Source organism: Cucurbita moschata, unplaced genomic scaffold (genome assembly GCF_002738365.1).
Source record: "Cucurbita moschata cultivar Rifu unplaced genomic scaffold, Cmos_1.0 Cmo_Scf00029, whole genome shotgun sequence".
Classification (NCBI taxonomy): domain Eukaryota; kingdom Viridiplantae; phylum Streptophyta; class Magnoliopsida; order Cucurbitales; family Cucurbitaceae; genus Cucurbita; species Cucurbita moschata.
In genome coordinates, this window is record NW_019268545.1 from 2,596,083 (window position 1) to 2,611,468 (window position 15,386).

General features: G+C 37.0%; 2 protein-coding genes across 2 annotated transcripts; one reads left to right on the top strand and one right to left on the bottom strand.

Annotated features, from left to right (window-relative positions):
• Window positions 1-3,604: 3,604 nt before the first annotated feature.
• LOC111463822 lies at window positions 3,605-4,702 on the top strand. Its single transcript, XM_023107749.1, has one exon. The coding sequence runs from the start codon at window positions 3,934-3,936 to the stop codon at window positions 4,048-4,050; it is 117 nt and encodes a 38-aa protein (XP_022963517.1). The 5' UTR covers window positions 3,605-3,933; the 3' UTR covers window positions 4,051-4,702.
• Window positions 4,703-5,464: 762 nt separating this feature from the next.
• Window positions 5,465-14,990, bottom strand: LOC111463815 (putative DUF21 domain-containing protein At1g03270). Its single transcript, XM_023107737.1, has 14 exons — window positions 14,986-14,990; window positions 10,539-11,017; window positions 10,373-10,449; window positions 10,094-10,177; window positions 9,897-10,010; window positions 9,100-9,183; window positions 8,861-8,932; window positions 8,014-8,081; window positions 7,554-7,641; window positions 7,264-7,337; window positions 6,824-7,196; window positions 6,529-6,575; window positions 6,354-6,448; window positions 5,465-5,829 (listed from the first exon to the last, which is right to left on the bottom strand). Exons 2-14 carry the CDS (start codon window positions 10,804-10,806, stop codon window positions 5,816-5,818), a joined length of 1,458 nt encoding a protein of 485 aa, XP_022963505.1. The 5' UTR covers window positions 10,807-11,017; window positions 14,986-14,990; the 3' UTR covers window positions 5,465-5,815.
• Between the last annotated feature and the right edge of the window lie 396 nt (window positions 14,991-15,386).

Consider the following 15,386-nt stretch of genomic DNA (forward strand, 5'->3'; position numbering starts at 1 on the left):
TGTTTTTTTTCATCTTCTTATTGGTTAATTTTTCAAAAAAAAAAATACCCCCAACTTTATCATTTATTTTTAAAACACCTTTTTTCTTTTCTTTTTTTTTTTCTTTATCTATTGTTTCAAAATTTACAATATTATTAAATACTATTTCAAAATTTACAATATTATCTTAATTATTTCGAAAATGTTTCCATTACCGTAGAAATATAATTAGGAATTATCGTGTTCATTTCTTACCTTTCGAGTCATCCAAAATTTTAATGAATTTCTCTCTAAAGACAATTTTTAAACCTTTAGGATAAATAAAGAGGAATATAGCAAATTTTAAATAAAGTATTTTTAACACAAAAGGTCAAATTCACGTGTATTTCTTATATTTTAGCCTCTTTCTATCCTCTTTAAACTTTCCAAATCATCTCATGGGTTCATAATGTTTTTTTTTTTTAATTCTAATAGTTCCTTTTAAGTTTTTAATTTTGTTTTTCTCTTTAAATAGTTAAAATTATTCGAATTAAATTTGAATAAAATGTTGTATTCTTTCATATAGAGTATGCAAGCTATACGACAAAAATAGTATAACAACCGAATTTTTTAAACTGAATTTTAGAGTGTCACCACTACAAAATATCTAAGATACGAGCTTTATTAGATTAGACGGAACATCATTGTCATGCATTTCGTAACTCTAAGTACAATTTGAAAAGAAAAGAAGAATAGAACGAGTGAACATAAAATATATACTCTTCCAGTAGCCCCACGGCTACCCACTTAAAAGGGTAAAATGACTCTCATACGTGAGACCCTCAATATCAATACTTAAAAAGTGTTGCCTAATTGTCCACATTTTTCTTAGTACTTACCTACCTTTGTTTTAGCCCAATTGGTCTAGGAATACAATTAACAAGTTCTGCACTAAACTTGTTAGGGTACCCATGCAGAGTCTATATTATAAATTAAGTGTATGTAGCAGTCAAATGACGACCTCCTAATAGAATTAGGTTTATTCCGACACAATTCCTCATGAAAATAAAGCTGTTTGGACATAAAAGGGAGTGACTCAAGTCTAAACCAACTATGATACCTATCTGAGTCAGTCATGTTAGACAGAGCACAACTCGAAGTTAATCAGCGATTCGTAGTGGAAATAAGTCTACCCAACATAATATCTCAGGTAAAACATTAATAACCTTCACCCAAATCCATAAAAAAATAAACAAATATCAAAATCCACAAAAAAAAAGAGGAATTTATTCGAAATTTACTTCTAAAACAATCGAAATCAGTAAGCAAGAAGATTTTCAACATAAAAATTTTCTCCTTAGTTTTCATAAGGAACCTATCAAGATTTACATTGGAGTTTTGATTCTAGTGATTTGAGCTATTCCGATAAAGATTTGAATATAGTTTGGGACATAATAACAACGGTCATTATCAAAAGAGAGCCTAGCAATCTAATCAGATCTGTCAATGGACAGAAGTTATGGCCAACATCGAAAAGAAGCACCATAAATTCCACCGTAAGAAGGAAGGAGAGTCGGAGATTGAAAATAGCCGATGGGGATTCAAAGCCGACAATAATAATTGAATTTCTTTCGCTCTTTTCTGATTATTGGGACGATGACGAGGATGAAATTTTAGCCCCAAACTCTTTCAACCTCAAAACTGTTTTGGATTGGAAATATTTGAGCCTCAAACTCAACCTCAAAACTGTTTTGGATTGGAAATATTTGAGCCTCAAACTCAACCTCAAAACTGTTTTGGATTGGAAATATTTGAGCCTCAAACCCATGAAGTTGACGTTGGGGGGAATATTGCTGCATACACTCCTCGTATTATTGCATTGCTGCAATAAGTGGCTGTGGTAGTTTCATGAGTTGTCAGATTTGTTTCCTTAAGCTCTCTTCCCTTGTGGTAATACGGCTTGAAGAAACCAAGGATGTGCCTATTCCTACCACTTTCATTTCTCACCCAAAGTTTGATGCTTTTCATCAAGAAAACTCAGCATATGCCTTTGGTATGTATCTACAACATAACTTTTACCTAACAAGTGTATATGTATGTATCTACATAGTGGGCATTGGGGCGAGGTCGGAGATGAGAACAGGGAATGTAATCCTCTTCCTGACCCTGTTAAGCTAATGAGAAAAAATCTCTCACCGCTCCCTCTCCCATATTCTGTTTAAACAAAAATTATTCGCCTTGTTCAAGATAGGTTCCAACAGACTCAATGAACATGTCGACAGAGAATCATTTGGTCAAACGAGGATTGGAAATGTGATTATAAAAATGGGACACAGGCACTTTGAAAAGAGTTGATATTAAAAGTCTTGAAAACATGCAAGGTAGGGTAAAGATGGAATTGGATCACAATTCACAATTCACAACCATCAAAATATCCAGTTAGATTGGCCTCAAACACCTTATCGAAAGCAAAAGATAAGATAACATGACTTTTGCAATGGATGTACTCAGTTCATTGACAAACGGCAACCCCACGAGATGCACGAACAACTCTCACGTGGGCTGGGGCCATCAAAAGGTTGGAGTGGGCCGACCTGTCGAACATGAGGAAAGGAGGAAGGGCTGTGCTGCAGGAAAAAAGAGCAGAGACGAAGAGGAAAGTGAAAGAGTTTTGAGTATGGCAATGATAGGTGGACGGCATGTCGGACAACATTAATTGTATTTGGATTTGAGATTGGAACAACTAGAAGTGGGTTTCGTTTCATACTTATCCGTGGGTTATTCTCTTCTACTTATTCCAAATCTACAATAATTGGATGAAGTGGCCAGTTTCCATCCTGCCTTTCAATTCAATAGGTCTATACTTCGACCTCCCACGTTGGTCGGAGAGGAGAACAAACCATATTTTATAGGGGTGTGGAAACTTCTCCCTAGTAAACACGCTTTAAAATTTTGAGGAAAAGCCCAGAAGGAAAAACTCAAAAAAGATAATATCAGCTAGCGGTGGGCTTGGCTGTTACAATTAAGCTCCTTATGTGTCATTCTAAATCCCGGAAAAAAAAGCCTAAAGAAGACAATATTTGCTAGCAGTAGGCTTGAGCTGTTACAGTCAAGCTCCTTGTGTGCCATTGTAAAGTCTAGAAAGGAAAGTCCAAAGAAGACAATATCTACTAACGGTGAGCTTAGACTTTTACAGTTAAGTTCCTTGTGTGTCATTATAAAGCCCGGAAAGAAAGGTCCAAAAAAGACAATATCTACTATCTAATAGCAGTGGGTTTGGAGTGTTAAAGGTGTCATTTTAAAATTTGAAAGGAAAAACTCAAATATGACAATATTTGCTAACAATCTAAGTTGAATAAATTTTTTTGCATTCGAATTTGTTCGCTTAATTACCAAATGTAATTATAAACGACCAACTAAATCATCATTAGAATTTTAATTTAAAAAGTTTTTTAAGTGTTGACCAAATCATCATTACCAGATTTCGTTCCATGTACAGAGACTTGACAGCTCTCGGGAGTCTATCAGTTAATTATTAGATAAGAAAGGCTTGACATGAGAATTATGGCTGCTGTATACCATAATTTCTCCCTCCTGATCTAATATAAACCAATTGATATTTTCTCCCACCTTTTGGCCATGCTCAATTATCTGGTGGACTCTAGAATTCGCGAAACAGTAGATGTGAATAAGTTATACAAGTGTTGCCCTACAATGGAGGAAACAGATGAGGAGTCTATATCAGGTGGGCGTAGCAAGGGGACAAGGAGAATAAGCCTGTTTATCATCTCTCTTAGACAGTAGACCAATCATGGGCCAACATCTGTCTCCCACCACATGTTGTTTCTCACAAAGCTTCACAATCCTCTCTCTATATAATCACTACCCTCTTAGTTCATCTCCAGGCCACAAAAACTAAACTTCCATTGTTTCTCTCTTTTAGTTCTTCTTCTTCTTCTTGTTCTTACATTCATCATGAGGAGTTCAAAGATCTGGTTATGGCAGCAATGTTCAAAGCAAATCAGAGAGCAGAGGGCAAGACTTTATATCATCTGGAGATGTGCTGTGATGCTTCTATGTTGGCATGATTAACTACTCATCCAAAGCCAAAGGTAGAGATTTAAGAGAAGGCAAATTGTCTCTAAGGACTCCACACTCTCTTACGCTAACTATAATATACAGAGTTGAAGAAGCATAGAATGTGTTCGAGTTGTAGACGAGAACAAGTGACACTATGTACAGTTGAGGATCGAATCGTGTCAACTAGGATTGCAGAGAAATGTTCTTTTATTTCACTGTGTGAAATACTATGTTCTATACTCCTTCCATAGAAACATAGATCAATTATGCTGTGAATCCTTCTGTTCTATCCTACCCATTCTTGTGGGGATCCATAACAACAAACAAGAGTTCATTATAATCACGATTTGGCCACTAAAAGGGTGGTTGTATTGATGTTCTTTTACTTAATCATGGGATCCCCATATAACCTAATTCAATCATAGATCGTCACATCGAGGAGTTTGCGAGCCAAGTCATTGGATTACTTCAGAACCTGGATACAAAATCACCGCACACTAACTTCAATCCGTACCAAATTGAATAGCTTTTTAGGTACCATCCACTGTAGGAGATGTGCCAATTGCCTTCAACTGGATTGCTAAAAAGTTAAGCAATTTTCTCCTACATTCACTGTGGTTGAATGATTATTAAAAGAAAAATAAAGAAGTTTCCAAGTTTTCCACTTTTTGAGAAGTCCACTATACTCTTTTCAGAAGTCCATGAAGTCTTCCTCTTAGTTTCTGGAAGAAGATAGAGGGCCAGGGTTGCACTATGTTCTCAGGAAAAGAGGTGTTCCAACATTTAAACTTAGTGAATGTTTTCTCTCCCCAACCATTTTTCCTTGACTTTGTGGCCTTTCATGACTCCTCTGAGCCATTAATTTATTCCAAGTCCTTGAAGATTGTCCGTAACTTTATAATGATGGATTAGAATAATTTAGTTCCAAATACAGCCACTGTTGGCTAAGCATCTTTGCAAACTTCAATGAACCAGTTTTCCACTGACCAGAACAAGACAATTGCATCAGACCCTCTCAACCACAGCATGTGTGAGAAAGAGAAAAGACGATCTAATTAAAACGAGCAAACATGTTTTATTGGCGGAAGATATCAACAAAAACAAAAACAAAAAACAAACAAAGTGGAGAATTAGAATGACAAATTGAATCATATAAACATACCTATTTTCTTCATCCGGTTGAATAAAGTTTGGGAGGAAGCAGGTAGCACGACCAGTCCAGGTTCTGATTATGTGCAGGCAAGGAGCAACAAGGTTAAACGAATTCCCAAGTACGATCAATGCCAGATAACGAGTGTACCTATTCATCACCTCTCATAAAGAGTTAGAAGAAAATCAATATTCTCAAATCCGACCGATGAATAATAAATTATCTAAACATATATTTACAGTAACTCTCCCCCCACAAAAACCCATTGAAGATGAATTAACAAAAGCGAGTCATATTATATTGCTCTTTCGTTCTCTACATCAGCAGCTACTATTATCTTCTACTGTGTACAAGAAAGAGAAAATTTCATACTATTCTCGTTATTGATTTGCTTGAAGTAATGACGACAGAGCTTTCTTAGGATGGTTATTTATTCTAAAGCTAAAATTAAAAATCTTCTGATCGATACTACGGAAGCTGGAGAGTTTAAAGCTTGGTGAAGCACGTAATGAATTCCGTTTGATACTTTGTTGATTCATCTTTTAATACTAGGTAGAAGTACCAGCGCAATTCCTTAAAATCTCATCGAATCTACATCTCCAGCAGCCTTCCTGGATCTTGACCACCCTACTTCGAACTCCCTGTGAATTACAAATTATTTAACTTACACGCTCACAATATTAGAGACATTTATTAGTCAAAAAGTAGTGCAAATAAAGGCCCGTTGGGGAACATTTCTGCTACCTTTCCCTCTATTTCTTATTATTTTGGAAGGAGAAACAAAAGTGTGATCTTGGAAAGTTATCATGGAAATGGGATAAAATAAACATAGAATCGCTAAAATACCTGTTTATTAAAGAATGTAAATGAATAACAAAAAAAAAACAAAACAAAATCATTCCCAAACACGTCATAACAAAGCACTTCCTGTTGCCTGTATTCTTGATACGGCAATTACACCTTGGGAGTTCGTTCATTTTCCAAAATCTTATGCAATTTAACTCAGCCGTAATGGATATAATTGGCCAAAAAGACTCATCAAATAGAGTAGAACAAACCAAGAAAAGAATATTTTGATGTAGGATCAATTTTAGCTTTTAGAAATGCTGCTAATAGCTACATAAAAGTAAGTACTCAACAACTTGAGAATTGGACTTTGACTTACGGTGGACTTTTGACCTGTCAAGTGGCAACCTACGAGTTGATGGAGCTCGGGCCACAGATGAAGCAGCCACAGCTGCAGCCGCAGCCACACGTATCCTACAAACGTGAGAAACATTCTACATTCAAGCACACAATCAGCCAAATAAGCCTGATGCTAAAAGAAAAAAAATATGTACCTTTTATGGACATCCACATATACGTCTGTCTCATCTACAATTTCCTCCTGCATTATGAGGCAATTCAGTGGAAGCCAATTATCTATTTTTACAATATACGTTGAAACATGGATACGTGCATTTTTTATGAAGAAACACAGAAAAGATAAAACGTAAATGAATTTTATTTGCACAAAAAGATTGGTCACCAGGAGTTAAAATTTAAGTTGATAGTTCAGCTGCCTAATCCTACCTGTCATGATAGAACAAATTAATAATTATTTTCTACTATATAAATCGTGGAAGTTGTGCTCACTTGCAGAAGTTCTTCAAAAACATCCTCTAAAGTGATTATCCCAATAACTTCCCCATCTTCAATATCTTCAAACAAATTGCACACTCCATTTGTTGCAACCACATTATGCTGCATGGTTTGCCTGATATCAGTATTCCTTGGAGCTTTTTCAATGTCAACATCAACACGTTCCAAATCATTGTCATGTTTTGAGAGCAAGGGAATGAAAAGCGGAGATATCTTAGAGGTAAATTTATTTTTCTCATGTTTATCTCCATCACTGACAAACACTGAGTTCTTATTCTTCTCCTTGACCTTGACTACAGCCGCCATATGACTACTTCCCTTTTGGAACTCATTTAGGATATCATATAATGGCATATCTGAAGGAACCCTGCATAACATGTTAAGAGGTGAAGTCATTTATAATTAATTAGATATGAGGGAAGAACATTCATTACCTAGGAATTCTCCGTATGGAAACAGCACTGACTGGAGTTTCCGTTTCTGCTCTTACTGTCAGAAGACTTTTCACCTGAATCCAGGGGGAAAAAAAAAACTTGCAACTAATTGAAAAAGATAGTGCAGGGCTCAACAATCAAAAGAAAATTGGAATTTCTTTTTAAGAAAATGAGCGATGTTATTTCCTACTCTTGAGAGCTTGCCATTGCATTTGAAAAGAAACATACAAGTCAAATGGAGGTTGAAAACGAGAAGGCATAAATGTAATTGCAAAGAATTCTACTGATACCAATAGGAGACCAATTATATTCTTTGGATTCTCAGAATAGACTGGGACACGACTATGACCACGTGCAAGTATTTTTCCAATTGCTTCCCTGTACAAGAAATAGGGTAAAAATCAGTTTGCAATTACTTGGGTGCCAGTTTAGTTTGATAATCATTTCTGTTTTCTGTTTTTGGTTTTTCTGTTTGTAAAAACAAAAACCATGAAACCATTTTTTGTTTTCCGCTTTTTAAAGAGGAGAGAAACATATGTGGAGGCAGGGAAATAAAAGTGAAGAGAAGAAGAGATAAAGTTTTTAGAGAAAAATCTTGGAAAGTAATTGTATAGAGATAGAGAAGAGGATTCAAGGAATTTAAACCTGCCAGAAAAGATATTAGCAATCATCAGCATTATTAATATAAATGAACAGAAAGGCAAGGTTTAACAAGAAATAAATTAATCATGATTTTGATGCCAAACTAACCAGTCCAAGTTGGAATTCACATCCAAAGAAAATGTTGATTCTATTGGTGTCATAGCCGCCTCTGCAGTCTGCATTCAGAAAGTTCAGTCATTTGATCTGTAAATTTTCTTTACAACAAAGTAAATCGAAAAGATGTCTCATAATCTTAAAGGAGTCAAGCTTATGAGTGAGACTAACAGCCGAAGGTCTCAATAAAAATAATAAAAAAATCCATCCTTAATTACCACACCTTTCTTTTTAGTGTTTACAGAAAAAGGACTTGATTGAAAAATAAAAAAAGCAATACGTGAGGAATTAAATTGGAACTTTGAAAATGAAAAAACAGAATAGAAAATGGTTAATATGTTAAGGAGGCACATATATGATATATATTAGCTGTAAAGTTATATTGAAAAGTACAAGGAAAATTTTGTTCATATGAATAAATACATAATGACTAGGGACACAACCAGATGGTGATGGTATAAAAAGCAACTAATATCCACATATCCAGTAGATTTTGCAAGCAAAAATCCTTGAAACTCCCAATTTACTAGAGGAAAAAACTGAATACTTGTTATATTAGACTAACCCTTTATTAAGATTCTATACACGTGTTTTCAGAACAAGTATTTTCTTATACCAAACCAAAATGCAGGCAATTTACTAGAGGAAAAAAATGAATACTTGTTATATTAGACTAACCCTTTATTAAGATTCTATACACGTGTTTTCAGAACAAGTATTTTCTTATACCAAACCAAAATGCAGGCGTTTCCCTAAATCAAAATGGCATGATAAAACAAAGATGGTAGATAAATCATAATATGCATAAAGATTACAAGGCTCATCTTATGAGAATAGATACCTTTTCTGTCAAGTCCAATGCCCCACTGATGATGGTCGTCTCATCGTGTGTGAGTTCACCTCCCTTCCCAGCCTAAATGAAAAAGTAACTTAAGGACCATTTCATAATAAATCCCTGACATTTTGCTCTTAATCAAATCTTGCACCCTTCCACAATGTTATAGCACGGTTTTCATACTTTGTCCAAACCAGAATATATCTCATTAACTTCAAATGCTACTATATTATACTTCTTGTTACCTCTTGTCCATGGATAGAAACAAGGGCTTTCAACTGAGCTCTCCTAAACAGAGCATCATGGTGACCAAGTAATGCATCCAAGACCTAGAGCCAGAATATCGGTAAGTAATAACAAAGGCCACATGAAGAAAGTGAAATAACCCAGTGTACATCTCTTCAATCTCAAATATGCAATCACCTAGTTCGCAAAACAGTTAATTAAACAAGATAGAAAAAAGGAAGACAAATTACTCCTTTTCATTGACAAAAAAAAGAAAAAAAAAAGTACAGTTATTCCTTTTCTCTTTGAAAAGGTAGAACTAAGGAGATATATACTGCAAGAGAAGGTTGAGAATATGGAAGAAGGTCCAGGTTAACTTTTTGACACTGCAAAAGTGAAGCCTACATTAGAAGCCAAAGAAGAAATACATGAGTAAAGACTTAAAGTCGATGCTTTATTGTTTAGTTCAATCATAGGTCGCTACAACCCATGGGTTCAGCTCAAATAATGCAGCACGCATACGAGACAAACTAGCAGATTTAAGGCTTACTCAAATTCTGGATTTCATGATTACCCTAATATAATCACCAATCATGAAATTTATAGAAAAGTAAATAGACGACTTCAATTAGAGGGAAAACAACAAAAGGTTAATAGACGACCTTTTTGGAGTCAATGCATGATCAGAGTAGAGTGGAATAAGGAAATAGAGTACAATCTACAAGCAATCATGCACATAGTAAATTTCATATGCAAGAGAAAAAAAGGAATGCAGCAGCAGCAGCAGCAGCAGCTTTCTGCCTACTTCAGAGGTTACCTTTCCAACCGGGTATGAAATTGGATAACAGATGATCATCAAAATACGCACTAGCCATATAAAATTTGCACCAACAGCAAGTCCATATCTCGAGCATATTGCTTGCGGAATAATCTACTACATAATGAAAATTAGATGCAATATGGCATAGGCTTGTTATAGAATGAAACGTATTGTCAATAGGAAAAATGTTATACCTCGCCAAAGACAAGAACAAAGGTCACAGATAGCAAAACCGCGACAAAAGGATGGAAGATTTTATCAAGGTATATAGGAAGAGCCTTCAAGAAAATTTAAAAACGAAATGAACGTCAGCAATGAATTATCGACTTGCCATAAATCTGACCGCTCCAAATAATAAGAGCGGGATGCAAGTAACCAGAAATTAATAGTATTCAGCATTGAATCCATAGATTGAATTGAAGAAAAAGAAAAGTCGTAATTAGAACAGAATTTGAGAGTGCAGAATCGAATACCTCCATAGCACAAGCATTACAAAGCAGCAGCGTAACTAGCAATTGGTGCTGCTTCTGCAGCACCGGAATAATAGTAGCTACGCAAATAGAAATCAAGCAATGAAAAGCGAGTACGAGCATAATTACAAAAGAATTGAACCAGAGGGAGAGTGGAAAGACAGCGGACCAGCTTGCTTTTTCTCGGTGGAAGAACCAGTGCGCTGCAAGATTTCAAGCTCGACGAGGTTGAGAGACATGAGGCCAAGGGTGAGGCCAGACATAATACCAGCGAACAAAACGAGGAGACAGGAGAGGCCAGCGTAAACGAACCACCATGCAGTGGGAAAAGGAATATCATCGGCTTCCACCACAGGGACCTGGTAATGATTGTGGTTGTTGTTGAAGAAGAAGGCGGCGGCGGTGGTGGCCAATGTCAAGGAATTAAGGAGCAGCATTGCCGGAAAAAGGGGCGGCAGACAGAAGGGAAAGGGGCGGTATGAGCAACGAGAAAGCGAAGAAGGCGCGCTTGACTGGACGCTTCTGATTTCGTGGCGCCTTTTTTCGTTTTCTGATCTTCTGATTCCACGTGGGCCAGACCACAGGCGATTATTTGGACACGGCAGCTGTCGTTCTTTCAGCCTTGCTGATGCAATCGATCTGTCGTCTCTAAAATTTCTACTTCGTACTTGCCTCCTTTATATATCCTCCAAATCAAAAGGTCGTTAGTTTTAAATTTAAAATTTTCAATAATTTTTTTTAATTTTTTAAAAATTATCAAAAATATTTTTACCGTTAATTTTTTATGGAACAAATCCGAGTGCTCAACCTTGAACATGCAGTGGAAACTACCAAGCTGGAGCATGGTATGGGCAGAGGGAATTTTCGGTGGAGCGATGAAATGCTTTGAGATCGAAAAGAACACCATTAGTGAAAGTACTCTGTTGAGCCGACATTAACACTAAGAGACGAAAGCTAGGAAAGCAAATGAGATTAGATACCTCAGTAGTCCTAGCCGTAAATGATGGATACTAGATGCTGTGCGTATCAACTTGTGTAGTGTTATGGCTAATGTGTTAAGTATCGTGCCTGGGGAGTACGTTCACTTAATTCTATGTTTCAAAAATATGGAACTTTCAAAAGGTTTAAAATATATCCATTTAATTTTTAAAAAAAACATTTCAAAAAAATACCCTTAAATAAAATTTTTATTAATGGTTTCATCCAAAATTAATAGTATATATATTTTTTAATTTTTTTTTCTTTAAATTTAAGGATATTATTGAAAATTTTACACTAAACACATATGTCGATGGTGTCTGAATCAGAGTAGTGACAGAGTTCTGCATCGACAATTGGTGACACAATTGAGTGGGAGATGTAGGGCTATTGGTAATGAGACAAACACAATGGCAAACATTGAGGCTCGGTTGGAGCACTTTCTTCGTTGGTAGTGTAGCAGTCCAAGTCCATCGCTAACAAATATTGTCCTCTTTGGGCTTTCCCTTTCTAGCTTCTCCTCAAGGTTTTTAAAACACAGGGAGAGGTTTCTACACCCTTATAAAGAATGATTCGTTTCTCTCTCCAACCCATATGGGATCTCATAATTCACTCCCTTTCAGGGTCCAGCGTCCTTGCTCGGACTCGATGCAGGATCTCATAGTTAGGTTGGTTATACTCAATTGGACATTTGTTTCAACCATAATTCTCCAATAAAATGGATCAACTTCTAGATGAAAACACTCTTTAGAAGCTTTTGTAATATAATGCATGAATATCACCTAACAAGAGGCTCATTGAAAAGGGATGAGGCATACAGCACCAACTGAATGGGGCCTAAACAATGCTCACCGTCTTGGAACCTAAACAAGACAAACCAACCCAAAAGCTCCTTGTGTATAAATAGAGCCAATGAACATGCCAAAATGGTCAACTAATCAATACCAAACAGATGGGGCGGCTCGAATTCGCATACACATTAGCAGCATTATTGTTCGTTTTAGCTCTGATGATACCCGACATAGATGCGCAAGCATGGTCATACCCTCCAAAACCCCTTTGTTCTTCACAGTTTGCGCTCGCAAGCTACGCTTGTGCGAGGCTGCCTCTCAACCCAGAGCCCCTCCCAATTTCTCCGCCTTCTTTGCCCCACGGGCATGGGCACGACCACGACCACGACCATGGGCATGGACATCACCGTGGGCATCACCATGGGCACCACCACCGCAGCCGCTCGCCCATCGAAGAGGAATGTTGCCGATGGGCGAGGCAAGTGGATAGCGAATGCGTGTGCGATGCATTAGCTCATTTGGCTAACTTCATGGTGCGTCCCTCACATGTGTTTACCGTGGCCATAACAGAAGACTGCGTTGTCACTTACTCGTGTATTGGACGAATTAAGATTTGAGCACACCATATTCAGTATATCGATGACATTAACAAATTATAGGTATGATATATGAATGAGTACTAATATAATATACTACCAATACATCAATAACAATATTATATTTAAAATTTGATATTGAATGAGTGTTGATATTCTACCGATGCACTAACCGTGCATTAACTCTGTTTATGTTAGTATGTAACGTTTAAACTCATGGCTTCAACGAGTTTCTTTCTACCTTAACCGAACATGGCTCATGCTGAACTGAGCTTCATTACTTTTATTTTAGGTCAAGGTCCTTCAGATACAACTCACGTCACATTTCATCTTTAAAACGTGGCCCACATGTTTCTGCAAAATTATAAAAATAAAAATTAACGATAACTACAACTATTCACTTTGTTGATAGACTGTCTGCTAATTAATAAAAATATTCTTAAACTCGTCGGTTTGTTTTCAAAGTATCTCTAAACTTTCATGAATTTTAATAATATCCTTAATCTTTTAAAAAAAGAAAAGTCTCGATGACATGATTGAGCGAGTTGTAATGACCGACGACATCCTGAGATTCAGGATGGCGTCAAGATATATGGGTCATGTCGATGGAGATCGAGATGACAAGATGAGACACGACGCTGCATTGACAGACCTTGTCCCCGGGTAGAGGAAAGGTCGAATCGAATGCCTTGGTCTAGTTTAGAGGCAAGTCGGTTGGGTTACAAACGATTGAACATGCATGCGCAGGCAGCGTGTGTGGTCGAACAAGCTTAGACTCTGCACAAGCGATGCTCGAATGGCGAATGAGGTTTGTTGAAACCATACAGACATTTAACTCTAAAAAAAATATTTAAAAAATACCTTTGAATTTTCAAAATTTTCATTAATATTCTTAATGTTTAAAAAAAAATAAAACTTCAAAAACACCTTTAAACTTTTTTAAATTCAAAAATATTTTTTATTGTTTAAAATATACTTGTGAATTTTCGTAGGTAATATTAAAAAATTTAGAATAATCTATGAAACGTTAACGTATGATTTTCGTTCATATATTGACGTAACGTTTTCGTCTAGAGCGTGGGCTTCGAGTGGGCTATGGAATCGGTTGATGCATTATCTTGAGTGCCAATTGCAAATGGGATTAGGACTGCACTACCCATGCATTCCCAATTTTTCACCTAAAAAAACATCTCTTTCTTCAAAGTCAATATATGCCTAAAATATTCTAATTCTCTTCATTATATTGTCCTAAATCCACACACCATGCCTCTTTTTCTAATATGATAATGAGCATCTTCTTTTCGAACGTCTCCATCGGTGCGAAAAAAATTACTTTTCGGATTCTTCGTTGCTAGCTGGTTGGCCTTCGGGCTCTTTCGTTATGGACACCTTTACCACATCCATAACATGCTCGGGTGCTAGCCAACCATTCTCCGTCATGTCTCTAATCACATTTTGGACGTTCTCGAGACCTCCGGATCGATTTGGAGAAGTTTCCTCGAAAAAACTCCACATCAGTGTAGGTCATGATTTGTGATTCGAAAATTCAAAAAGTGGGTCGTGAAAGTTTTAATCCAAAAAAAATTGCTCCGATACCAATTGAAGAAAATGAACTACTCATTCACGAGTCGTCGAGTCCATTGAGTTAGCTACATGCTTAGAGGCGAGATGCATTTTTGGTGGATGACCGCCTCATGTACAATGAGCACGATTGAGAGGACAATCTCCTTTCTTCGAGAAATACTACCTTGCAATCCTACTAGCTAGTTGCATTAATTATAACAGCTCAAGTCCACCGCAAGCAGATATTGTCCGCTTTGGCTCATTACGTATTGTCGTCAGCTTCATAGTTTTAAAACGTGTCTGCTAGAGAAAGGTTTCCACACCCTTATAAGAAATGTTTTATTCCCCTCTCCAACCGATATAGGATCTCACAATCCACCCCCCTTGAGGGTCCTGTGTCCTCGCTGGCACACCGCCCCATGTATGAGTCTAATACCGTTTGTAACAACTCAAGTCCACTGCTAGTTGCCCGTTACGTATCGTCATCAGCCTTACAGTTTTAAAACACGTCTGTTAGGGAAAAGTTTCCACGCCCTTATAAGAAATGTTTTGTTCCCCTCCAACCGATGTAGGATCTCACAATCCACCCCCTTTGAGGACCCTCCGTCCTTGCTGGCACACCGCCTACTGATCAATGTAGGATCTCACAATCCACCCCCTTGAGGGTCTTGCATCCTCGCTGACACACCGCCCCATGTATGAGTCTAATACCGTTTGTAACAACCTAAGTCCACTGCTAGTTGTCCTTTACATGTTGTCGTCAACCTCACAGCTTTAAAACATGTCTGCTAGGGAGAAGTTTCCACACCCTTGTAAGGAAAGCTTATAAGGATTAAGCAATACAATGATTAGTTAATGAATATAAACGAAAGAAACTCGAAACAGAGAATATAATCATCATCCCATCTAATTCATCCGTTGAAGCGAGTAATGCAATCCCACAACGTCGTGTTTGAGGAAGCTTCATGAGCTTTCCACCAAAGCAACAGTGGTTCCCACTAAGCATATAAACACAATGATAAACATATATAAACATACATCATTTTATTCTGTGCTTAGCCATGCGCCATTGGTGCGGGGCATCTCCAT

Coding starts and splice junctions, on each gene's coding strand:
- LOC111463822 (XM_023107749.1), top strand. CDS start 3,934: ATGAGGAGTTCAAAGATCTGGTTATGGCAGCAATGTTCAAAGCAAATC.
- LOC111463815 (XM_023107737.1), bottom strand. CDS start 10,806: ATGCTGCTCCTTAATTCCTTGACATTGGCCACCACCGCCGCCGCCTTC. Junction 8,933..9,099: donor TTTCTATCCATGGACAAGAG/GTAACAAGAAGT, acceptor TTTTTCATTTAG/GCTGGGAAGGGAGGTGAACT. Junction 6,449..6,528: donor TATGTGGATGTCCATAAAAG/GTACATATTTTT, acceptor TCACGTTTGTAG/GATACGTGTGGCTGCGGCTG.